Source organism: Corvus kubaryi, unplaced genomic scaffold (genome assembly GCF_017639235.1).
Source record: "Corvus kubaryi isolate FWS band 111438036 unplaced genomic scaffold, C.kubaryi_AGA036_p1.0 133, whole genome shotgun sequence".
In the NCBI taxonomy this organism is placed as follows: Eukaryota; Metazoa; Chordata; class Aves; order Passeriformes; family Corvidae; genus Corvus; species Corvus kubaryi.
Genome location: NW_024580667.1, coordinates 22,533,772 through 22,560,659, shown reverse-complemented (window position 1 = coordinate 22,560,659; position 26,888 = coordinate 22,533,772). Strand labels below are relative to the sequence as shown.

The window sequence follows — 26,888 nt, the reverse complement described above, 5'->3', positions numbered from 1 at the left end:
GAGAAAGTAAGTGCCATACAGAAGATGTCCTAGCAGCTGCTCTCCAGGTTCCCCATCTGGGATGTGTGATACTCCCAGAGGCTGAGGTGACACCCAGATCAAGTACTTAGCAGTAGGGGAAAAGCTTCACGCTCCCCTTCCTTTTCCATTATTGCTCAGGCCCATGGCTGAGTAGTAGTAAAAGATAGATGAAATGCAACATACTCATCTCTGTTGGATTGCCTCTTCTTCAATATAGCCCAATCTTGCTACAGTCCAGCTCCCCATACTTCCCCAAACAGCTTGCTTCCTCCCCCAGCAATTGCAATCTAGCCTCTCCTTAAAAAAAAAAAAAAAAAAACCACAAAAAACCAAACACAAAGAAACAAATACATCAAGATTAGTTCTTAAAGCTTAATTTAGTTACTGACTTTCCATATTTAGTTTCTTCTACAACCTGTGTCGAGGCTTCATGCTAGAGCAGCATTCTTCATCCTTCTGTGAAGTTTTGTAGTTAGGCTCCTCAGCCTGAATTAGCTTAAAATGATTGACCAGATCACAGATTTCAATACTTCCTAGCATAACAGGCAGGGCCTTCTTTTTCCCCAGCCTCCCTTGCTTGGATGAAATATCATTTGAATCTCTGGTTTGCCGTGTTTCTAAAGAGTACCAAGTTTCTTTGTAAGTGCTTCATTCAGATTTCTTCTTTGTCCTTTTTTGCCACGTGGGATTAAGTAATCACTGCAGAGCCAACAGCCTTGAAAGAGTTTATTTAATTTAACACCTCCAGTTGCTCCTGCTCCAGCTGAGGGGTGTTCCAGTCTTTCATTCTTCTTCAGTCTGAGGAGCTAAACTATCCAGATGTGCCCACAGCTGCACTCCTATAAAAGCAGGCATGGCAATAAATGAATGAATGAATGTTGCCTTTTGCCAATGCAGTGCCAAATAAGACCCTTCCTTTCTAAGTTTACTGAGGTATCTTTATAGATGAAGGAAGTACTTTGTGCAGGAAGTTAGGAAGACCAAGAATAGGAAGCTTAAAGGTGAGCAGGGAATGAACTTGCTGCAAAAAGGAGTAATATGGAAAGAAATTAAGCATCACTGTTATTTCCTTCATTGGGGCACTTCCACAGGTATGTATAGTCAAAGGAAAGGCTCACTGGGGAAAATACTCCAACCCCTAAAGCACTGAAACCACAGTACTTAAAATGTAGAAAAATAAAATAGTGGATGTCAGGGAGCTCTGGTTTTAGAAGATCAGCTAGTGGTACCATGATAATTAAACAGATGGTAGAGTATAGATGCAGAGATGCCCCAGTAATATTCTTTCACAGACTTAGTATTATGTGTGTAATTGCTGAAATTAAATGGATCCAGAAAACACACCTTTTGTCTTCTGTTGGCAGGGTGATTTTCTTTTCAAAGGAAATGCTGGATAAGGGGTCATAAAATCAATTTATTCCAAATAAGAGTGTGTCCAACATTTTTTTAGAGCTCAAATCTTTGAGGTCTCCTAAAAAGTATTAGGCTTTAAATCAAATTATATGTGTGTGTTCAGATTTGGAGTATTAAAAATAAATTTTAAGACATGCCCTACTTTGTAAAAATCCCTATTTCAAAAGAACAAGCTGCACACATAAAAGTTCAGCAGGTCTACCATTCAAGTCAGGATTGATTTAAAACACTCAGGAAATTTCTCTGTAACAAAAAGTGATATTTAACTGCCACATACAATTGTTAATTTTACATACAATCAATGAAATAAAAAGTATTCAGAATAAAAAAGTAGGGTATTTCCAGGACCATTCAATTTGATTACACAGAATAAAACTGAAGTGCTTACCCCTGAGGAACAGGCTGACAAATTTTATCACAGATAAAGGACACAGTAGAAGGATGTCAACTTTAATTTGGAACTTTTTTAAAATCACAGAACCATTAGGTTGGAAAAGACCTTTAAGATCATTGAGTCCGACCATTAACGCAGCACTGCCAAGTCCACTGCTAAACCGTGTCCCTAAGTGCCACATCTACACAGATTTTAAATACATCCCGTTCCATCCCTGGAGGTATCTTAAAAATTTCACTGCCCTTTTCCACTTGTACATCTTAAAAAGTAGCATTCAGTGGAGCTTAAGGTGACAGAAAGCTTTTCCCTTTTTATAAAAGGAAGTAGTGCAATGCTCAGGGGATGCACTGAGGACATGGGAAGATTCAGTCTGTGGCTGGTCTGGCTGAGCTGCCCACCTCTGGCAGATGTGCTGCCCCAAGGCTGCTTACCATTCCACACTGGGTGCTGGTCTCCCTCCTGGAATGTACCTCAAGCACTCTTAAAGGACTTGGCTTTCTCTTAATGCAAACCAGGAAAATTTAAGAAGTCTCAAAAAACATCTAGAAATAGGAAAATAATTTCCAACAACCACAAGGATATTTCACCTGCAGCCAAAGAGGCCACACCCCAAACAAGATCTCAGTTTTGCTGCAGAATGCTCACACTCATCACAGGTCCTGCAATGGTGCTGTTGTGTCCTTCACAACAGAGCTTGAAAACTTCTCTCACTGTTTCCTTAACAGACCGACTGCCCTACCTATTTTTATGCAAACAATCCTCAGTAAATAGAGTAACATTATTTTCTTTTTGTTTGTTGGTGGATACTTAATACAGCAGATACCATCAAAAGTGGCAGAAGATGGCAGGTAAGGAAAAAAAAAGTCTCTAAAAAATGTTTTGCAAACAATTACAACTTTTTCATTTCTTGACAAGCAAAAATCACCATATCCAATTTACAATAATTTGTTGTGCTGTGTTTTTTTGATTAGGATATAAAACAGTGAATACTTTCAGATCCCCTTTATTTTCCATTTAATGTTCTTCATGGAATATGGTACTTCTCGAACAAGCCAAATTAAATTGATCTTTCCTGGGAGATGGTTGCACAAAACCCTCAGTAGGTGAGGGGAAATGACTGCTCTTCAGTTTATAGTTACTCTGCTGCATTATGGTAAAACTGTCAGAAAGAAAAATGTCATATAGATTTCTTTATATTGTGAGCCATATCCAAACCACCATTTTATGCTTTCTTGAAACAGAAAGACTGAATTTTTAATTCAATAGGCTTATGGAAGTACTACCATTAGTTTTCGTGAATGACCACAGTCAGGGGTTTTTTCACTTACTTAAAAATACAGTAAAATTAAGTGCTTTTTGATAAACTATCTATTACACGTAAGAGGTTTCATGGGATTCACTTTCAAATAATTTAAGCTTTAAAATTACTAGATACTTAAAAAAATATCACAACCATGATCAAGAGTTGGCCCATAAATCCACAAAGATTAACGCAGAGGGACACGCTCACAGAGAGACTCATCCCCAGAGTACAGTACACCATTTCCTATTCCAGCTCAGGAGACTTTTTTTTTTCTAACCCTGCCCAGGTGCTGTCAGGTCAGCTGCAGAAAGTCATTGGTAATTAATCTCCAGGATGCATCAAGAAGTGCAATCAAAATATCTTCAACAGTTGCTTTGTAATCATGCTGCTCTTTCACTGTGTCTGTTTTCATTGAGCCATGTCACACTTTATAAGATCTAAAAGTCTGAAGTGAGATTTCCACAAAATTTCAGGTTTTGTATTCTTGCCATTTCTCAAATGCTTCAAGTGTTTTTCTGCAAAATTTTGCCTTCAGCGTTCTTTTTACACGATCAGTTTCAACAGGCTGTAAAAGTTACTCCTTCAGCTGCCAGCTCCCTCCCAGCGCCTCAAAACGTCAGTGCCATGGCAAAGTCTGAATCCCTGAAGAAGAACTCTTTGATCCTCTTTACCATTCCTACTTGTGTAGTACCCAAGACGAAGAACATTTTCAGGGTTGAACACTGTCACTGCATCAGCAGAGCACAGACAAGCAGCAGGAAGAACAGGGAGGTTAGCATAATGAAATGTAATTAAAAGCAGAATTCCAAAGGGCAGCATAAAGAAGAGGCTTAAGGACACCAGATACCATGGAAGGCCTGACGTGAAACTTTAGCTCTATCAAGACCAACACAAATGAAAGGAAGAGTCTGTTCAGCCCCTAGAGACTAATCTGCATTAGCAACCCCTAAGACCCATTTACTTCCTTCAAGATCTCAACCAACCCTTTAGAGAAAAGACAAGACAGGCATTAAGGAAATAATCACTTTTGCATCTGTAGTTCTTAGCATGGTTGGATCTGTCATTGCTAGCATCCCCTGTTACAAAAGCAAAAACCATTAAGTAACTTAATCTGGAAGGCCCTATTTTGTAAAACCAAAGAAATGCATAACCATAAACAACGTAACAAATAACATTCGAAATGATGTCATTATATACAGAACTCAGAGATTCTTTTAAGTATCCAAAAGCTTTCCATAGCACAAAGTTACATGTATAAACTGTTATTCTATTCCATCTAAGTATCAGATTTCTCTTCACTGTCACATGTATGTGCACATGGGATATCTTGTAATTACCAGTGCTGCAGTGGGTTGCAAGCAAAGAGCTCTCAAAACCAGAATAGTTTTAGACAGTTTGCCTTTTATTGCTTTCATGGAATGAGGCAGCATGCTGTTCAAGAAACTAAACTGTTTGTTCTACAATAGAAAAAAATTTTTGCTGTCTACATTTTTCAAAGTGTAAAGACAGCAAGAAGGGGTATGATGGGATTCAGAAGACAGAACATGAATAACTGCAACATACAAATAGTTATTTTACTCTCCTTTTGTCCCTTTTCTTCTCCCCTGACACTTGCAAGGGAGTATTTAAAACTAAAGACTAGTTTCTCATGTAAAACACAGTATCTGCCTGCTCTCCCCACCTCCTCAATCCCCCAATAGACTCAGTTTGTACACACAGAGCACAAGTCTAATGCAATATTAATAACTTAGAGCACTCAAAGCAAATAGCAATAAAAGAAAGCCCATGAAAACTTCAAGTCTTTTCTAGAGAGAGCTCTTTAAAAAGATATACCTCATTAATGACATTCCATATTATCTGTGGGGGAAACACAGTAAGGTCTCAGATTCAAAGGTTGTTTAATACTCATAAATAAGACCCCAAATGCAAAGGGTCTAGTGGCTAAACTCATACATGATTTCATGTGAATGTAATTTCATGCTGCCTCGTTTTAGAAAAGAAAAGCAGCTTATGAAATGTTTTAAAGTCTGTTTTAGAAAGCAATCCCACCATAGAGTCACTGCCAGATGTCTATACTATTTGACAAGCTACAGACAAGGTTTTGTCACCATGTGTTGTGGTTTTTTATACTGCCTAGTCTTAGTACTATATGCTATTTTCCCAATATATACAGGAAACCCCTTTACAAACAGAAAGGCAGTCGCAAATATGACTTCATGTACTTGTGATCCAGGTACACACATGAAGCTATGCTAAACATATTTGCTGAAAAACAATTCAACTCTTTAACAATACTTGCTTAACAGAGTTTCTCTTTCTTAAAGTACAACAATACAAGTTGTAAATTAATTCTTTCTGATATAATTACACAGCCACACTGTTCCATAGATTTTTTTGGCTCAAACAGTTGAAGCTAATCATAAGCATCACTAAAATCTTCTCACACAATATATGAAATCATACTCCTTCCAGTCAGAGCAAAAATACTCATCTGTTAGAACATATACATGTATCCCATATTGAATTACTTAGACAAATAAAACCAGTGTCCTGCCAAAATTCTATTATATGGCATATGTACTAGCAATTCACTTCAGCAGCTCTTTGATCTCCAGCTCCAAAAACCAGTTAAGACTGCAACAATATGCAAGCAATAGCACTGAGCTTTAAAAGGCAAGACTTTAAAAGTGTTCAGAAAACAAGATGCTGTAAGGAAATATTAACACACACGTACACAGCCCATGTTCAGACTTGTAAATACCAACCTTTTTTGTAGTTTTGTCCAAAATCCAAAGCATGTCGCACATCTCTGTTAAGCAGGTATTTTATGTGAGAACAGCATAAATGACATAGCATTTGAGAAACTCATGTATCAAAAGGTCCAAGTGTGCATGTTAAACTCTCCTCAAATGCAGTACAATTGACAGGCTTAGTGCAGTGCATTTAGCTTTTGCAGTGAACTTGTTACCACGGAAACCAGCAGCTGCAGGTGTTTTCCCATACACCAGGGCATGAAAATTCAGCAGTGAGCCTGTCTACTCAGTATGTTATTCACACAATTTTTTGGCCTCAATAACAAACTACTTCTCAAACTCTGTTAGAAGACCAGACTGCATTAAAAAATAATTTTAAAAAGCTTCCCCTACACATGACCTTACCGAACAGTAAAGGGCACCTTTAAATGTTTTCTTCTTTATCTCCTCCATTCTCCTCTCCAAAAGTGACCTACCTCCCTTGCTTTGTCTCCTTCAACAAAAGTGTGCAAAACCCACCCCGAGCAATGGGTTTTCACCCCAAAAATTGCTCTAACAACTTGGCAAGGCTCCAGCTTCCATGAAACAATGCTGACTTGGGAGAGGCTACAGGAATGCCTATTCTGATCATACAGCATAGCTTTGCAAAATTGTACCATGCTACAGAGATATCACCATGACTGGTATGATTCATGCTTCTTCGGATGAGAATATAAATACAAATACATAGTAAAACCATAATGGAGATGAAAGGTAGAAAACCCACTTTCAATGCAGATTTTCCACGGGACATTAAACCAGTAACTGAGTTATACACACAATGCTTACTTCTCATTTATGCTACAGATTGGAAGGCCAATATATACAAATTAAAATATGGGCACTGCATTTTTTTTTTTTTTAAGCCCCTTTCCTCTGAATAAGATACTGGAATATTTACAAAATCTTCTGAGCTCCCAAACCATTCCTCTACTTGTCCTTTTTCAGTGTTACTGAATCAACAGCAACATCTACTGGGCACAGAAGGGCAAGATACAATTTCTTAAAAGAGATTAAAGGGCCAGGCACAATAGCTTATAATACTTACAGTATCTATTTCCGGATACTTTGGCATCACTTTGGCAGTCACTGTGAAACCAAAAATGAACAAAACTTTTAAATATACATTTGCTCTCTCTTCATCTCTCCAAAAGGAAAACAAACCCAACAGAAAGATGGAGAGAAGGATAGCACTGACTCCTGGTTGCCCTTTGGAAATGACAGATTACATAATGACACATACATACGATAAATAACATGTTACAGTTAGGAATACTAGATACATTGGGCTAACAGAACCAGTTGACAAGAATTCTGCCAGTAAAAGTATTCAGATATTCTTCAAGTTCATGCAATGGAGAGTTTTATTATGAACCTTTTTGCTCTTTAAATCTGTTTTTCCTCTTTGTTTAACAATTACACAGACTTACAAAATAAATACATAAAGCTAACCCCACCAAACTGATACCAACCAAACGGCAATGACTAAAAACCAACCAGACCAGACCAAGCAGAAGTTCTTCAAAACGTCACAAAGAACAAGATGGACACATGTGAATCTAATAAATGCTCAGAACAAGGTTTCCAAAGAATTTTGGCCTAATAACACCCAGTATTTGCCTTTCACAATAGAACCTAGTGGGGTCTAAATTCCCTAACTACAACACTATAACTGGAGTCTTGTGAAAGGAGCACAGGACAATCCATATTTCTGACATGCTCATCTAAGCAATCAAAAGGAAATTACAGTAGGGCAAGCTCAGCTTCATCCTTGTTAGTGTCCTTCTGCAGGGACTGGTGTTCCACCTGCCTGATGAAAGGCACACACTGTGGTCAGGGTTCACAATCACAGCCCTTACCTGGATTTTGACATCTACACAAGTCCCTCTTTTAAAATGCAATCAGATGAGAACAGGAACTCTGCTCTAAGCACTCACCGTGCATCACAAATCAAGCGATTATTTATTAGAAGTATAAATGCTACTGGAAACTGAGAAAAACTCAAGACTCTCCTTTTACAAGTTGGGGCCCCAGTCAGCAGTAAACCAAATTTCCCCTTGCTACCATCCCCTCTGGTCTAGTGATGCTTCAATTCTTCAATACAGTGTGTTCACCCAAGAAGAATTCAGCAGCCAGACTGAGCATCCACCCAGATCTTCAGGCTGAGGAACAAACTGGAAAGCACTCTTTTTCTGGTGCTCCACTCACTTTGCCAGGACATATGTTTGGAACTCCAATGCCTTTGTACCCCTTCTGCATGAAGCTGATTACCCTGCCACTTGAGAAGCCAAACAAGGCGTGTGCAGGGCACACGAAGCAGCTCAAGAGCACCACACACACCAAACTGCAGGCAGCCTTCTCAAGAATGACAGCAGCTCTGGACAAATGTAAGAGAACCCATGTGAGGTAGCTTGACCCTCATCAGAAAAACTACTGAAGGAATTACGCCCTCTCAGACTTAAAACATCTAAATGCTACCAACATTGGTACTGTTCTTCCACATGCTGCTGGGGAGCCTCTTCCTTGCAGTGCAGTGAACAAAAGTCCAGCAGCGCTGCTGGAGCCCCACCAGTCGGTAAACCAGGAAAACAACCCAACTGCTCCACTTGGGACTGGTGCCAGCTGCACACACGGATGTCATTTTGATACCTTCTATCATCTTATTGACAGCCTTCTTATGTAAACATGTTTTGCAACAGTAAAATGGGCAGGCACAGGCCCTTTTTTGTGCAATGAAGTATGCCCAGGTACACAATACACCACATCAGACCATTGCTCTGCACTGGAACAACACAGAGGCACAGTACAGCACACAAAGAGAGCAAATTTCAATCCACAGTATGGTTCCAGAACATACAGTCTATGTTCTAAAATGAGTTGTTTCTCAAAAGAAGCAATAGTAGGGCGGGGTAAAAAGTACAAAAGCAGGCGTGTAATGTGGCATTTTTCCATATTTTTCTCCCTACTCCTCTGACTGCAAGCCCTATGTGGAAAAAGAGACTGCTAGTATCTTGCCTAGAAAAAAAATCTGTCCTCAACACAAAGAATGCTAACAAAGAGGACTTCAGGACTTAAGAGAGCTGACTCTGCTTCTAGGCCCACCAGCCTTGTTTCAACTGGGTTTTTTAGCAATTCCTGACGGCATTACAGAGGTCCCTAATACGTTCTCTGCACACACCTGGCCTCATGCATGTATCTGCACACCTTACTGGAAACAAGCTGCTGGCAAGACTGCCTGGTTTTCAAGGACTTGCTGCCTACCTCAAAGAAACCTCAGCAGAAGCACCACTAATGTGTTTTCCCCAAAACCTTCACCTTTTGGCCATGTTTCCTTGGCAGCAGTTAATCCCAGGGGGCTTATTTTCCACTGAATGCATCATTTTCAGTGTAGCTGTTTTTTCCCAAGATGATTTTTGGATGGAAGTGACACATCTCGCAGGGATACCAAAAGGCCTTCCCCTCCTTCCTCCACACACTTAGTAAAATGTGTATTTCCCCAGGTAAGTCTTTACAAAACAGGTTGCACAAATTTGACAGCAGAGAACTTTACTGACAGACTCCAGATACTTCTGTCTTCTCTATACAGAGTCGTTCAGCAATGTCAATGGAAAATATATTAGTCTGTTCAGTAATTAGTTTAGATGACATTTGAAGAGTACAATAATCTAATTATGTTCAACAAATAACTTTAAAGAATCACAATTTTTCTAATGCCCCCTATGACCAACAAATAGGCTTAAGCAGGTATGATAAGCTGAGCTGAGAAAATAAAGCTTCTCACTAAAAAACTTAAATTGCTTCCAGCTATAGCAGAAAGCAAAACTGGAGTTGAAAAGAAACTTCAATATTTTATTTCATTATTCTCAACTCTTTCTGTTACCAAAGTTCCCTCCGCCTATGTAAGGAGGGTTTGACTTCCTAAACACTAAAAGAGAGTGCATTGATTAGCCCCAGAAAATCTGTGCATTTGCATGAAACAGCCCTGAGTAATTCCTTAGCGCCAGAGGCAACAACTGAACCCCACACCTAATCTGGGTATTGGCTAGAACTGAGGCAAAGCAATTCATTTCCATAACAAATGGTCCAGCACAAACAGTCCAGCTGGAAGCCAGTGAGTCTATGTAACCCCACATTTTACCCTACAGATATGTAGATGATGCTGAAATGATATTAAGCACGTGAGACCTTGTCAGTCAGACGGTTTCTACTGCACCTATCCAGGACCTAACATTTACATTCACAACTTCCCCATCTTCCCAGCCTGAGGAGCAAGTGCCAAATCCAGCAAGCAGCCTGCCCTTGCAGAAGAATAAGCCAGTTTCTAATATAGAGTTTGGGTTTTTTCTGTTTAGTTATTATAATCAAGCAGATTTACAAAGATATCCACTGCCTACAGACGCAGAAAAATGGGATTTACAGAATGCCTAAGCAGGTTAGACATGTAACCCCTCCTGAATTTCAATTATACTGCTGCTTAGGCACTTTTCCAAATTCTTTGGGGCCACCTGAGGCACCAGAAGCACAAAGGTACTCATGTCAGGGACTAAACAGAAGTGACAAAGCTTTCCTGCTTTAGTTTCAGCAAGCATCTATTGCTTCATCCTGCACTGAGAATATCTGAAAAGCAAAGCATGGTTTAAATAAAAAGAGAAAGATTCACTACATTCAGAAGCATGACAAAAGCTAGGAATTTTCATAATAAACTAAATGTTACTGCTTTCCATTCTGATTTCCATCTGGCTATACATTTCAAATAGGTTATAAACCAAAGAACACCTATAACTACATAATATTAAAATATATAAAGCCAAGAAAGTTGTATTAACTTTCACTGGTTTAATGTCGGTAGAGAATAATTTCACACCTGCCTATGTCCCATAAAAATGCCACTACTTGAGGAAATTCCAAATTTCCGTTTGCATTCATCACATCTTACCGTGGAAGTGTTTTGAGCACCATACAGAACAAAGCAGGTACAGTTTCCCTCAACTTTATCTTAAAAAGTCCTTGCTGCTTGTACAGATGATTGGTGTCTGCCTCTCCCTTGGCAAGAAGCTCCCCAAGCACAGAGAGATGAAGGCAGTCAGGCTGACAGATCTCCAGCTATACCTCCCAAGTTCATGCAATATCCAGCTAACAAGGAACTCCAGCAAAACTCTTTCTGAAAAGTAAATCACTCTCTAGGAAATGGGAGAATAGAAAGGAAAGAATAGCAAATGCTGTGTCCAGGCTGCTCATTATAACAGAAAACAGGGGAAGAAGTAGAAGTGTAACAATGCAGCAAAGATATTTCCAATACACCATTAAAAGTTGTGATGTATATGCCACTGTGGCACATGGTGCTTGCGACATCTCTCTGAAATATTTGTCAACAGAGTTCAAAAAACTTTGAAGAAAAAATTAAAAATGCTTTTATGCCTTTGATAAAGGCTAAGAGCAATTTCAGGCAGGACCATTTCCTGAAAATATTCTTTTCAGCAAGCAGCAACTGAACTGAAAATCCATCAAGTGTGGCACTTAATTACAAAGATAGATAGATAGATAGATAGACGCACACACATATATACACACACTGAATTTTAGTCCTGACATTACCAAACTACCTCTGTGTAGCTCATTTTATACTTTTTTACACTAGTGAAGCTTTCCCACTCTGACTTCTTGAACTGAACAAGAAGTTATTTTTATATATTCCATATCTGCTGTAATTCCCAGGAAATAAGGAATTAGAGTAAGATGTTTAATATCAATTTCATTTAAGAGGGTGGTTAACTTGTATAGCTTAGAAGTTTTAAGACGAAAATCCTGACAAGACTCCTACTGATTTTAATCAGACTGGATTTCACTGCTCTATTACTCAAAGCAGCAACACAACACGGAGAGGTTTACCATGCAAAGGTTTTTTTTTTTTTCCATGTTGTTAGACAGATTATTCCAATTAGCTTTAAACATGTCTCGTTTTGAGGAATAAAGCTCATAAGAATTTGCCACATTCCCTCAGCTGAAACTCAGTTTTAATAAAAAGCTGCTCCTTTAGCTAACACATAAAAACACTAGCTCACACACACATGCTGAAACTGGTACCAGTCCTACAGCCAGTAAGGGAACAGGCTTGTAAACACATTTATAAGAAAATAGCCACCAACAATGGGAAATGCTAACACTGTACACATAATATCTGCTGTATCTTACTTGGACATGCACTTCACATCAATCAAAACACTAGTACCAAACAGAAAGCTCTACATGGATTTTCTTAAAAGCTCCACAGCAAAACAGAACCAGTCTTTAAAGGACAACCCACTGACACCAAGCAGACGAAGAAAAGTGCACAGCAAAACAAATACCCTTTTCTGCCAAAAAATTATGTTGAGCCCAGATCAATGTTCATAAAAAAAGAAAACAAATCCCAGGTTCCCCCTCCTTGAGCATTGTGGCAGATGCCACCAGGGATAACAATAGCTCCCAGCTACGTGCTGGACCGTGTATCACTAAGTGGCTTGTGTATTATAGCTTAGAGACTGCTGCCCTAGTTGGCTTGTATTTAAAGGTAGAAAAGGTCATGGGCTATTTAGCACCTGCACGACAGACTGAGAAGTCTGTAATGCCATCTTCCTTCCACGGAAGACGTACCAGCGTTAATCAGATGACAGTACACTGGAGTCACGCCCATGAAACGAAGCGGTCTTGTAGCTGCACTTGGAATTTTAACAAAGAGGAAATCTCCAATTGCCTCACAAATTTTGGTCTTGACATTTTAGTTGGGATTTTTGTGTACACAAACAACCTCATAAAAATACTTAGTGTGATATTCATAGCCTCATTTTTCACATATACCTTCTAGCTATATTCATCTAGTTTATAAGTTATCCCCTGAAAAGAAACATTTCATCAAGTTGTTACTGGAAGCATGCTGTAATGTACAACTTTGCCAATTAAAATCAAAATTCTATTAAGACATTGAACCTGATAAAGCTTCTTGGAGAATATAAAACAGCTCCAAGAACAAAGGAACTTTCTAAATATATTGCATAAATGAAAGATTTCTCCCCAAAAAATGCAGTGGCAATTGGTAGTTCTAGCTACCAATAAATGCAGCTTCTAAGAGATAGTTTTGAGTTCTTAGTTTGTAATTAAGATTTTTAAAGATTGTCTTTGTACACTATCAAGGAACAGAAAGGACTCAATCCAAACAGAATTAACTATTGTTTTTCTGAAAAGTCACCTAATTTGAAACAGTATAATTATTGTAACAATGAATAGCTACAATGTTTCCATTGTACATTACTTTTGAAATCTTGTATTCATACAGTTCTGACTAGTGGAAGTAAAGGGCTAATACATGTAGCTGAAGTTATATTGTGGGCTCTGAGTATAACTGAAGTTACCAGAGGTACAAGTGTTTAAGAGAAATGTTGGTTTTTCCCCCTTCTGATGCAGGTGATGAGTCATCAGTGGCCTCGATAATGTACCCTGTGCATCCTGTTGCAGTGATGTTGGAGCTGTATATAATTCAGTTAAAACTGTCACCTTCAGTAACGCCATTGTGCAGTACCTAAAATGGTGTTTATGTATGGAAAACAATGCAATTTAACACTTTGAGATGGTACCATGCACATTTCTTTCAAAGAGCACGAGTGTAACAGATGAGCATTTCAAGTGCCTGTGAGTGCAACAGCTGATACTGTGTTTTGCAGCACTATTACAAGTGTTAGAATTGGCACATCACAGTCACTTTGCTGTCTTTTCAGCTGCCTTGTAATTTCAGATGCAAGAATGCCAAAAATCGGGTAAATTGAGGCAAGAGTACACACAAGCTGGGCTGATGTTATTAAGCTTCCATCTCACTTGTGCTCTGCCTCAAGCTGAATTTTGCATGCTTTCAAGCTCAACCCTTAAAGCTTTCAAGATGCAGTATCTTCTCTCTGTGTGCAAACTTAGAGACACAATGAAGACCTGATCTTAATTGCAACTTCTAGGAAGACACTGCAGTAAAATATTGCTGTTAATATGGTATCAATAGCACAGCAGATGAGTTCCTGGGGAGGAAGAGGGAATTAAAACTTCAGCAACAGCAACATATGGTTTAAATAAGAGCAGAAAGATGCTCTCCATCATACAGTATTATTAGTCTGCATGGGAGACTAACACCCCTCACATTTGCTTTCAGAAGTCAAAAATAGACAAGGGAGAGGACTCCAACATTATCTTCCATGGCAGCATCTCTCTTTCTGCCTTTTCCCACTACAAGACTAAAAGGATTAGTTTCACAGAGCAAGGCACTATGGATCCCTTTACCAACAGAAAAAATTAATTATGGCACAGAAAAGCTTTCATACTTCATTTAGCTGTAAAATTTATGAACTTTAGCAGAAATTATCTGCCACCAAGTTTCTCATATAGTCTCTGCCTAGTTCTGGGAAAGCTCCTTTCCCAGTCTACACACCGTTGTCTTCAAGTCAAAAGAAAACAAACAGACCTTTTTTTGAAAACTACATCCCACTTTCTCCAGGGATAGAGAGTATCATCAGGTACTTTGCAGTTTCAACTAATGGCTTGTAATTCAGCTGTCATGATATAACCAAGAACTTCTTTCACTAAAGCTCATGTCCCTTCCACATACACTACAGTGACAGAAGGGCAGCAGCTACAGCTAAAAGATGAAATTAGCACAGTGAAGTGTGTGCAGGTTATTCTAGGCAGTCTCATGCCTATGAAGTACATCTCTGCACTCTGCTCCTGGTCTGCCTCCACTGCTTTCCTTTCAATCCCTGCAGTTTACTAAGCTTCCTTTGTAGACAAACCAGTCAACCACTGACTTGCTGGCATTTCAGCAGAGAATACACACACAACTTTGAACTCAACACAGCTCTCCCCTGAAATTCTGGGGAGGGTAAGTAGCACTTTCCCATTTGAAACCCTCCAGATGACACAAAACAGAACTATCTTTCCTCTGACTTAATCTTCCAAGGCCTGCCTTCCCAGGACCTGTTTCTTTCTTCTTCTTCCACCACAGAAGCACAGTGCTCTTAGCCTAGCTTAAAGCCCTGAGATGGAACCAAGTACACCCTGCTCACCTCTAGCAGTGGTTTGTTTCCCTAGAGATTTCATTAAGAACAAGCTAGAGACTGCACAAACTTTTTAAGTAGTCTGTTCAACAATTGCCCCAATTCAGTCTAAATTTTCTCTACAGGAATCAAGTTCACATTTTCTTGCTCTTATTCTAACAGTTATGGACACCAAGAAAATTGAAACAAGCAGATATTCACCTTCTTCCTTAACTAGCACAGATCTCCACTAGAAGGTCAGAATATGTGTGATTTCCCTTCAGTTTTCTTTTGTAGTCTAGATACACATGCCTGATTTCCACAGAAATCATATCTGATCAACCCTGACATCATCCTCTGGAATTACTGCTGGGCTTTTTTGCATCTTTCCTTGTTGCCTTCAAAAGAAATTTCATTCTGGCTGAGACGTCATTGGTACAAAAGCAGAATGATTAGAGTAATCACTACTTCCTGTTAAGTCAGAGCAGAATATGAATCATTCTGTAGTAGCAACATCATTAGTTCATTCCAGCTGAAAGAATGAGCTGTTTTTCTTTTAGGACAAAGGAGTCATATCCTGTTTTATAATTGTATATTAAATGCAAAACTGTATTTTAGTGAATTCCACCTTTCCAGTTTTGGAACATCTTTCCAACTTTGAGTGGTTTGCATAAATATGTTTAGGTATTTTCTAATGAGGCTTTATAAAAACGTTTTTCAAAATGAAATGAAGATTTGTTAATAAAAAACAAATGCCATCAGATGCAACTGCTAATCAAATTATAAAATTACAGACCATCTGCACTAGGCAAAGGTTCCATTCATATATGAACTATGTGACAACCTCCTGGATGGGTAAATATAAGATCAGATGGTACAGTAAGAAAAAAAGTAATCTTAGTCCCAGTAACTATAAGCTAGCACTCACTACAGTTTTCTGCCTATGGTCCACAGCAACAAAAGCAACGTCATATGGTGCAGAGGTAATTTTTTTACTTGCTTCTCAGCAGTTTCTCAAAACTATGATTTTAAAACTGTAGGAAGGTAGGTCAGGTTTCTCTGGGATGGCTATTTTTTGCTAAACGATTAATTTATGGAATTATTTTAATTTCTTATAACAAGCATCAGTCCTCCCGAGTACAGGTTTTCACTGGCTGCTATTAAACATCTGTTTTCATGGTGACGTCAGCCCCCTCCGAGTGAACACTCAGCTATTCCAGTAGGGCTCCCTACCCTACTCTCATTGTTAGAGACGAAATACAATTGCTAAAATTCTTGAAGCCATCAGTCCTCTTCTTAACAGTCTGGCAGCCAGCAGGACAGTTTCAAAATATGCTATATTTTTCTCACCTGCCATGATTTCTGTCACCTCCTGCTTATCTTGCACAAGCTGCATGGTATCTGGCACCACAACCTGATGGTTTGTATCTTCTTCTTTCTCTTCATTAGGCTGGTTGGCTGTCGCAAAACAGTTGCAGCTTCCAGTTTCTTTGCACAGGATCAGAGTCCGATACCAGTAGTCAGACATGAAAACTCTGTGAGCTGATTTCTGAAATAGAACAACAAACAGAAAATCATTTGCTGCAAAACATAAAGAAAAAACCTAGCTACTTGAAAGAAGAGGCTGAGATGTTAAGGATGACAATTATATACACATTATCATATCTTTGATTTTATTTGAAGAAAAAATACGCAGTTTACAATAGCCATCCATGGTATAATACCCAAAGTAAAATGTTCAAGTTCCGTTTCTCAAAATGCTTATATCATAGGTCAGGAAGCCAATATAAAAAACAAAGGAAAGAAAAAAAAACATATACAAGTATCAAATCACATGTGAGCTGCATAAAGACAAAAAAAAAAATCAATATCACTCTGTAATTTCAGCAGAATGAATCAATATTTATCTTACAAGCACCTTCTAAAACCAAGTTTAACTAGGTGAAAGAACACATGAGAACACAGGTTGTCAAAAAAGTGAAAGAATAAAATGATGATAAAAAAGGACAAGATACTATGATTGCCATTATATGGGGGGCTGAAATTACAGTACAAAGTTTTCAAAAACAAATTAACTGAATGAAACCTTGAGACTTGAAATCTGGCAGGAAGAGGAGATCCTTTTTCTGACACAGCACCCAGGTCCTTCACTGCTACCCTCTTCCTGAGCAGAAGGGGCAACAGTTCCCTTAGCCTAGCAGGAGCTAGAAATTACCAGAGGCTTATTATGTGTGTTTCCCAGTAAGAGAGCAAGCACATCCCTAAACACCTGCAGGTTTCTCAGTTTATGCCAGAGAACTACAGGGGCGCTTGTTTTTTAATATAAACAAAAATCACCCCCTCCTTGAAATAACAGCTAAAACAGCATTAACTGTGAAAGATTTCATCCACATGAGGAAACATCTTGATCTTTCCAGATACGTAGTAGTTGTTAAACGGTAGTTGGGAACTTTGAAAAGTTGAATCATTGAATACTTCAGGTTCAAAGGGACTTCTAAAAGTCACCAAGTCCGATCCTCCTGCAAGGATTAACTCAATCAGGTTGTTCAGAACCCTGTCCAACCTGATCTTGAATGTTTCCAGGGATGGGACATCTACCACTTCTCTGGGCAACCTGTTCCAGTGTCTCACTGCCCCATAGTAAAAAAAAAACCAAAACCAACAAAACAAAAAGCCCTACCTTTCTTACATCTCATCTAAAATCAATCCTTCTTCAATTAAAAATATTACCCCTTGTTCTGTCTCAACATGCCCTTGTAGAAAGTTCCTCTCCAGATTTCCCACAGGCTCCCTTAGGTACTGGAAGGTGCTGTAAGGTCTCCCTGGAGCCTTCTCTACTCCAGGCTGAACAACCCCAACCATCTCAGGCTGTCTTCACAGGAGATGTGCTCCAGCCCTTCAGACGAACTTCATGGCCCTCCTCTGGACTCACTTCAACATGTCCACATCTTCCTAATGTTAGGAATCCCAGAGCTGGATGCAGCTCTCCAGGTGAGGTCTCACCAGAGAGAAGGGCAGAATCCCCTCCCTCAACCTGTTGCCCACACTGCTTTTGATGTGGCACAGGATTCAACTGGCTTTCTGGGCTGCATGTGCACATGGCTGGATTGTGTCCAGCAGCACCTGGACACTGTCTCATCCACCAGCACCTCCAAGTCCTTCTCAGCATGGCTGCTCTTGAGGTGTTCATTCCCCAGCCCAGATCGATACCAGTGGTTGCCCTCACCCAGGTGCAGCAGTTTGCCTTTGGCCTTGTTAAACCACATGAGATTCCCAGGGTCCCATTCCTCAAGCTTGTCCAGGTCCCTCTGGATGGCATCTAGTCCTTCCAATGTGCCAACAGCACCACTCAGCTTGGTGTCATCTGCAAACTTGCAGGGGGTGCACCTGATCCCTTTGTCACTAGTGAAGATATTAAATAACATTGATCCCAATACAGACTCCTGAGGGACATTACTTGTCACTGATGTCCATCACAACTCTGAGCCTTTGACACCACCCTCTGTATATGACCATTCAACCAATTCCTCATCCACTGAACAGTCCCCCATCAATCCATCTCTCTCCAGTTTAGAGAGAAGGATGTTGTGGGGCACCATGTCAGAGGCTTTACAGAAGTCCAGATAAATGACATCTGTAACCATTCCCTTGTCACTTGTTGTGGCCACTCCATCATAGATGGCCACTAGGTTGGTCAGGCAGGACTTGCCCTTGGTGAAGTCATATTGGCTGTCCCTAAACACCTCCCTGTCCTCCATGTGCCTCAGCACAGCTTCCAGGAGGATCTGTTCCATGATGGGGAAGGGTGAGGGGAGGATAACAGGTCAGTAGTTCCCAGGGTGCTCCTTTCTACACTTTTTGAAGATGGATACAATGTCTTCCCTTTTCCAGTCACCTGGGACTTCACCCGACTGCCATGAATTTTCAAATCATGCAGCATGGCTTGGCAACATCAGCCAGTTCCCTCAGGACTCTGGGATGCATCTCATCAGGTCCCATACATTTGAATTCCTCCAGTGGGCACAAACCTGATCTTATCCTACAGTGTGAGGGACTTTGCTGCCCTGGTTCGCATCCTGCAGTTCATCTACTCGAGAGGCGTGGGAATAGAGGCTGCCAGTGAAGCCTGAGCACCTCAGCCTTCTCCTCATCCATTGTTACCAGTTTGCCAGACCTGCTTATCAGCAGGGGTACACTTTCTTTGACTTCTCTTTTTTTGGCTGACATACCAGTAGAAGCCCTTCTTGCTGCTCTTTGCATCCCTTGCCAAGTTCAGCTCCAGTTTTACCTTGGCCTTCCTCAACACAACCCTACAACTGGACTGCATCCCTATATTCTTCCCAGGATACCTGTCCTTGCTTCCCCTGTTCTCTTCAGGAAATTACACCAATCCAGAGATGGGTTTGTTCCAACTCTCCACCAGAAGGCATATAAGCAAGAAAAATAACAGTCCAAATCTCCAAGCACAAGGGACCTGACAGGCTTTTCCAAGTCTATCTGGAAAACACTAGGCCCAAGTAGGGGTGATATGTATCTCCCTGGGCAAATTTAATGCTTTTAAGATAAGATGCACGGTCAATCTTCATTTGTCCTGCAAGCATCAAAATCCAAGTGTTTCTAGTGTATCTGTTTCTAGCTGCTGAATAAATTGAGTAAAAGCATCACTCCAGACAATGGATATTAACAATGACATAAGTCTGCATTCTCTATATTACATTTGAAGGTGTCAGTTTTATAGACTTGAACAAAATAAAGTCTTTTATATTAAGAAGGCTTTTAAAATGGAGTTATCTGTTTAAAAAGAGGCAAAAAAAGACACATTATTTAGCTCCAGATCCCTCAGGAATCACCCATGAAGAATCAAGTACTCTCTCTGGCACTTACTACAATACTTTAACAGAAGAGAAGATTTCCAGATAAAACATTCTTCAAGTATTACAGCAAGGTGCAACTTCTCCCCAGTTTAAAGAGAGCAATTTTGTTTTATTTTAGCCAACATATTGCCATTTCCTCAGTTCTCCCTTTGCCTATTTCCAGACTTTGAAGCCTTGCAGTGTTTGTCAGACAATGGGTAATGGAGTTAAAAGCAAATTGCTCATCTCTTTCTATAGCTGCTGAACTGGACAGGTTCATTGCACACATCATTCCTGTCACACAGAAACTGGCAAACACTCCAGCTGTACTAATGCACATTCTGCTAGTAAACAATGTATGTAGCAAGTAGGACATAGTTTTAAGCTGCTTCTGCCTCTACAACTGTCTGGCATGCCATGTGCAACAACTGGCACAAGTGTCCACACGCAGGTACCTAAGCAGCACAGAGGGTTTCATAAAAAAAGCACTTCATAGCAATTCAATTTTTTTTTTTAATTCTGTGGGAGCAGGGGGAATTCTTTCAATTACCCTTACATCTGAGACATTAAATAGATTTTGCTTCTTAAAGCCACTTAGCAAAGTTAAAGTTATCCAGTCCAGAACTTTTTACCCCAAGAACTGGGGCAGAGATGGGGAAGTCTTCTCTGCAGGAAACAAGAATCCCAGAAACTTCCAGCAGTTTTTCTCCCGGCTCCTGTGCAAGGTGAACCGAAAAGCAGCTGGATCTGTGCTTCAGGAGTGAGCAAATTACTCAAGGAATAATTTTTTAATTTACTGCCTTTCCTTAAGGAATGGAAACTCCTGAAGATTAGCAGAAATAATTATATACAAATATGCAGTTAAAGACATGCACTTAATTTATGACCTTAATCCTTAATTATTTTCTGATCCACTGATCATCTTTATTTTAAGAGCAGTAATGTAAACTTAGCTCTCAAGCCAACACAGCAGGAACTCTGGGGGCAAAGAAGTTGGAGAAATACATACAAGAGAGATAGTCACTGTATGTTTGTCACACTTCCATGGAGAGAGGCAGCTTGCACATTCATAAAACTACTTGACCAAGATTTCCTAGAAAAAGGAAAACATAAAAAGGAGAGGAAAAAAGAAACCCCAAACCATCTTTTTCTTTTGGTTTATGAGCTAATACAAGATGTTCCAAATAGTCAAAGCATCCCTCATGGATATATCTCCACTTGGATCACTGCAGTGGCACTGCATCATTTTCTTACTACTTCAAAACATCCAAAGATAAACTCATACCCTCAGCCAGCATAAAACTAGGCTGATACACCAAGAAAAAAGCCCAAGACTAAAATCTCCTTTTGACATTTACAGATCTGAGCAAGTGCTCCTGAACCTCAGTTTCATGCACTAGAACCAATACTGCTTTTGAGTTTTTCTGTTTGCTTTAAACTAGATTGCTGATGTCAAAGTTGGTGAAATACCCAGGCAAAAGCAGGGGCAGAATTTGGATTAATTTGTCAGGACACAAAGGCACTGGTAGATTTCACCGCAGCCAGGACCTCTCTACCTGTGGGCCCAAAAGCTGTATTTAAGTAATAATATTCTTAATACCCTTAATTCTTAACTCCACATTACTCCTTAATTAAGGTTCAAGTGCTTCCTGAAACATTGCTTATGGAATTCAGACAAAAGAACAGTTTTTGAAATCAAGAGTGCTATTTCAATCACTTTGCACACACACTTCACTGAATTTACTTCAGTTGCCCATTCAAAATCCCCCTTTAATTTAAGAATAACATTGCAAAGGCAGTAGTTAATTATTATCTTCAAATGTAGCCAGATTACATAAGGCACACAGCTATCTCAGAAACTGAAATCCATGTTCTGCAGCCACTCCTCCAAGGCAGTTAAACCCACCTCCCAGGGTCCCATCACCCTGAATCCATGCACTGTTACTAGATCACTGTTGCTGCCAAATGATGCAACTTCTTCAGCCATTTCCCTGGTGAAGTGCATTATTTCTAGTCAGGTGTAACACAAACATTTAAATATAGCTCACTTCTAAGACCATTTGCCCGATATTTTCAGATTGTCCTGTGAATCACCTCCCTCAGCATTTAATCATTGCAGCATTTTACTGTGCTTTCATCATTGTTCCATTTAAGTCACTGAGAAATAAAATGTATTTGTGTGGGGAAAACTGCTCCTAATTTAGCATCTACTAAGATTTTGCACACTTATTTTCCATATACATGATGACACTTTATGCCAATGCCTTTAAAGAAAAACTGTTTCATATCTGGCCTGGATAGCAGGCTTAAACTTAGTAATTCACCAAGCTCAGTACGCCCACATCAAAAGAGGTAGCGGAGTCCAGATGATGACGTAAGAGCTCATCCATGTATCCTGCAGGTCTCTGCAGGAGAATTGGACTGAACTGAATACCAACATCTGAATAGTAGTATTTCTTTATTTTAGAATGGATTAAAATACACTGAATGGCATTTAAACCTGTCAATATTGCTCTGATGAGAACCTTATTTCAGGTACGTGTATCTGGTCTGCAGCATTCTTTCCAATTTTTATTCTTTGCAATGCTGGCCAGCCATTCTTCCCATTGCCCCCTGCAAGGGGAAAGTGCAAAATACATCAGGCACACATTATAGCCCAGGTTCCTCCCATCCAAGAACAGACATGAAACTGAGATGTCTAAGTTAAGAACCTACTTGACCCACATGATTTCAGCATTCCCTGGAGTAAGATATGTGCATCCTCTGAGGCTCATCAGCCCCTTACTTCAACTCCAGAGCGTCCAAGGCAACTGCAGACAAACCCAAGTTTGTATAATGAAAAGTCCCACTTTTGTATACATTACCAACAGAGTGCCACAAAGGATGAGTCACATAAAATCAATAAAACTCTTTAGGATTTCAGTAAAGTCCAATAAAAGACTCAAGTTCTGCCTGTGGAGATACTGTATTTCTACTCTTGCCCTTCTCCCAGTCCTTTCATATTTTGTTCAGAAAGATGAAGAGCAAAAATCAGCAACAAAGCCCCTTTCTCATCTCTCTCTAGGGCATGTAGAATACCCTCACATGTTTTAAGTCAAAATCAATTTAAAGACTAAATTTTTTCTCATTTGGAGCTGTACTGTGATCAACTTTTAACTTGAATACTAAGTAGTCCTTCAAGATAAAGGGTCTCATTTTTTATTTAAAAGCCTTTCACAAAGCATTAAAAGTCATCAACAAGCTTATGTAGAAAAGACTAATTCCAAAGAAAATGCAAGACTATTTAGTGAGAGCTAACCTGAGGCCTCTAAAAAGGAAAAAAAAAAATCAAATGTGTTTCATAAGAGAAATGCTTTCTTATTTATTCAACTTCTCATCCTATAGGTAGCCACTTCTTCTTTGAGGAATGCTTACAAGCTTAAATGAAGTCACTCGCCTGTCTTCCTTCCTCCTTTTGGGGCAGACAGACATAAGAAGTTTATCTTTTGTTAGTCCACTCAGAACTGTGCATTATATTTTAAGACCTCTAACAAAAAGAATAAAAAGATAAACCTAAGATGACAGAGGGTAGCCGAGTTCCCAAGACTTGAGCAACCTTCCCTACTGCCTGACAACAACCACTGCACACGGGTGCAGGAAGAGCTTCAAGTACTCAGCCAAATTCTCTTCTTTTTCAGAGCTACAGGGCCAGTGCACACCAAGCCATCCATGGACCATCAGAGCAGAGCAGGAGGACAAGGAAACAACAGCTCCATGCAGGAATGAAATGAGGTATGGACAAAGCCAGAAGCTCCTCTGTCTCCTCCACTGCCTGTAAGCATCCTCACCTGAGCTACATCTCATGTCCCTCAGAAACCTGCACCTTATACACGCCTAATTTCCCCTTTGCACCCACCGCAGGAAAAAAAAAGGGGGCCTCAACTTTTATGCAGCATAGAATTTGAAAAGTGGCTTGTCATTCATTCTGTACAAACTTGATGTCCAATGCTGAGTGCAAGACTTCTGTATTTTCAGTGAATATAACCAAAGACAAGTCAGAGTTTGAGGAGTGTTAATGTAAATGTGAAAAATCTCCATATTACAGAATTCCAGTTGCCTAGGGATCATTATTACCAAAAGCATAATTTTCTTGGTCTTTAAAACTCCCACCAAACCACCTACATTCCTGAAAACTGAGCTCTTGGAATTAGACATCTCAACTTCTCCTTCTGCCTCCTCATACTGCTCCCACACACCAGCTTTCTTTCCCACTCATTTCTCTTTCCATCCATGAGATGTCAAATAAAACACTGGCCTTAACATGGTGTCCTCTGAAGCAGCATGGAGAGTGGCTTATACTGCTCTAGAACAGTTCACTGTATCTATTCAGATCACATTTCACATCCAGAGAATGACAAGCCAGGTTTCATTTTTAGATTAAGCCTGAAACACAATAGAAGCTGACAGTGCTATGCAGTACTCTGTGGAGAATGAGGTGATTTTGTACTTGACCCCTTATTTCAAGGGGCTGATAAATCTCCCCTTGTTCGAGTTGTTGTCATGATAAACCCAATCTCCCATCTCACCAATGCATGATTTCGTGCACAAAGCCCTGACAAACACAAGATGCTGCCCGCCAGCATGAGGACACTACACAAATCCCATTTGTTTAACTCGGAGGTACCTGTGGCCAAGCATGCAAATCCCAACTCCTAGACTAATTCAGTTGAAAGAAAAATATACACTTCTTTCTGAAGGTCACTGAGTACATGGCATGTTCTGTTTTTTAATTTATCAGGGGAACAAGCATCGTAATATTAGCAGTTTCTCTTGAAATCAAACCTGGAACATCTAAGACGTTTCTCTGAAGAAAGCTCCAAGGAGAGTGCCTTTGTTCAGTGACCGTAAAACCGGAGTACGTGCTTTGCTCAGCTCAGACGACACAGGTCTCTGAGAGATCACTTGGGTCACTTCATACCACCGACTTGCTGACAAACATATAATAGGTGTCCAGTTTCAAAGGGCTCACAGAACATCTACTCCACATGTCCCTTCTCTTCCTCCTCCCCCCCCCCCCCCCCAACCCCAGCTCATGGCAGATCAAAAGCATTTTGCAATAACCCACCAAGAAAATCCTCAAGACTCATAGCTTCAGCATTCAGTCTTTTACCGTCACACACACAGAGGGGAAAAAAGACATAGCTGAGGTTTCCTAAGGCTCAAGAAACCTTCCCTAACTGCCTGTCTACAGAGATGGAGAGCACTGCCAATGTCCTGTGCCTGCAGAATTTCTTGAAGCTAAGTGCAAAGTAAAGGTAATGCTTCAGGAAAGAAGAGGCCAGTTCTCTTCTGATCTACTTGGATTTAATTTCCTGTTAAGTAACCATGATGAATACTTCCTAATGAAGTTGTTATAGATTTACCCAACAGTGTAATTTTGTTAGAAACAGAAACTGACAACTTTAATTGTGAAAGGAACACAGCATTCGAAGTTTCAAGTAGATGTATGTTTTAAGACGATTAAATCTGGTGGCTATTTTGAAGCTCCTGCAAAGCCTCAACAGTGTACACAGGTGGATGCCTTGAAGACTGATTTTACAGACCTCCATCATTAAAAAAAAGAAAGACCTTTCCATGCAACTTCCATAATTATTTTTGTATAGTCCAGTCCCAAATCAGTGAAGCATATAATATCTGGAAGCCATCTGAAGCACAAGAATTGCAAAGTTCAACAGGAAAAAAAAAAAAAAAAAAATCACGTGCATGTGACCCAGACCTCCCTACAGAAAAGATAAGAATGGATAAGAGGGTTATGTGGCAGCAGCCAGGCCCAAAACACGAGAAAGGACATGCAACATCAAGTACAAAAACAATGCTCAAGTCTCTACCCTACCACTGTGCCTTTATTAGACACAGGTGGTGCTTTAGCACCTTCTTGAATTAGGATCCACATCAAATCTTTTTCCTCTCCACTCCTACTAAAATGATGTTTTACTTTTTTTCAGAATAGTATTATTTCTCTTTTATAATGCTAAACAAACTTGCACAGGGTAAGTACCTTTAATAAACACAGACCCTGCTACTGAACATTAATTTGACTGTTCCACTCCCCAAGCCAAAAAAGCTCTGTATGTACTAATAAACTCCAAAAAACACTTAGAATTATCACAAAAAGGCAACCTACAGAAAATATTTTAGAAAACAATTTTGGCTTCTATTTATTTGCTTTCTGAGATTTTCTATTTCTCTGCTATTCACATTCTCAGTCATTCTGAAATCACTAAATCAAACTGACTGTATAAAGGAAATAAAGGGCTTACAAGAGCAAATAGGCAGTAACCATTGTCAAGTCTATCCAGATAAAGTTTTTAATTCCTTTTCAAGGTTTTTGGCTAAAAATATCTTCAAATAAACCTTTATTTCTTGTTTTTAGATTACAAACACTTAAGTCTTCTTCCTTTTGTAGGTACAACAAGAAACAGAAGTAAAAAAACCCAAAAATAATAATCCCAAAACAACAAAACCACTACCAAACCTACAAACGCAGCTGGCAAATTTATTTTAATAGTTCACCCCCAGTGAAATACAAAAGGTAAATAAACACCACAAGCGGCAGAAACATCCTCTTTTATAGTCCCTGCGATTAACCATTGCAGGTAACACTAGTCAACAACACCCCGCATCTAAACACCTTCTTCATACCAAAAGACCGCTTTGTTTCTCCACTCCGGAGATGCAATTTGGGGAAGCAACCCCAAGAGCACAAGCACTGCTCGCACCACCACAGCGCAAGGCAGGGGCAGCCCCGGCCTCCCCCACGCCCCCTGGGAGGAGAGGGCATCCCGTGGCGAGCGCTCCGGTTTTCATTTGTCCGCTCGTTTTCAGGCAGGTTACCGTGTTTGCCTTTGTTTGGCTTCCTCCCCCAGCCCGGACCCATCCCCGCGGAAACCGAGGGGGGCAAAGCAGAGAGGAGGGCAGAGGCACGCCGCCCGGCAGGGCGCCGGGGAGCGCGGAGCGGCCGCGCCGCCCCGACACGCGTGGCCGTGACCCGGCTGGCGCGGCCCGGCCGCCGCCGCTCCCCCCGGG

At 40.1% G+C, this 26,888-nt stretch overlaps 1 protein-coding gene across 10 annotated transcripts in view; it reads right to left on the bottom strand.

The window, feature by feature from the left end:
• The window catches only part of MCF2L (MCF.2 cell line derived transforming sequence like), a 157,121-nt gene that overhangs the window by 129,682 nt on the left and 551 nt on the right, over positions 1 to 26,888 (bottom strand). For 4 of the 10 annotated variants that reach the window (XM_042038877.1, XM_042038913.1, XM_042038903.1 and 1 more), the window contains exons 1-2: positions 17,342 to 17,443; positions 16,321 to 16,519 (exon numbers count right to left, since the gene is read on the bottom strand). In XM_042038877.1, coding sequence (XP_041894811.1) covers positions 16,321 to 16,498 — 178 coding nt within the window. In that variant the 5' untranslated portion in view covers positions 16,499 to 16,519; positions 17,342 to 17,443. Of the gene's footprint in view, positions 1 to 5,896; positions 6,043 to 16,320; positions 16,520 to 17,341; positions 17,445 to 26,888 lie in introns of those variants that run through there. The other 6 variants (XM_042038974.1, XM_042038957.1, XM_042038982.1 and 3 more) reach the window with 4 other exon arrangements.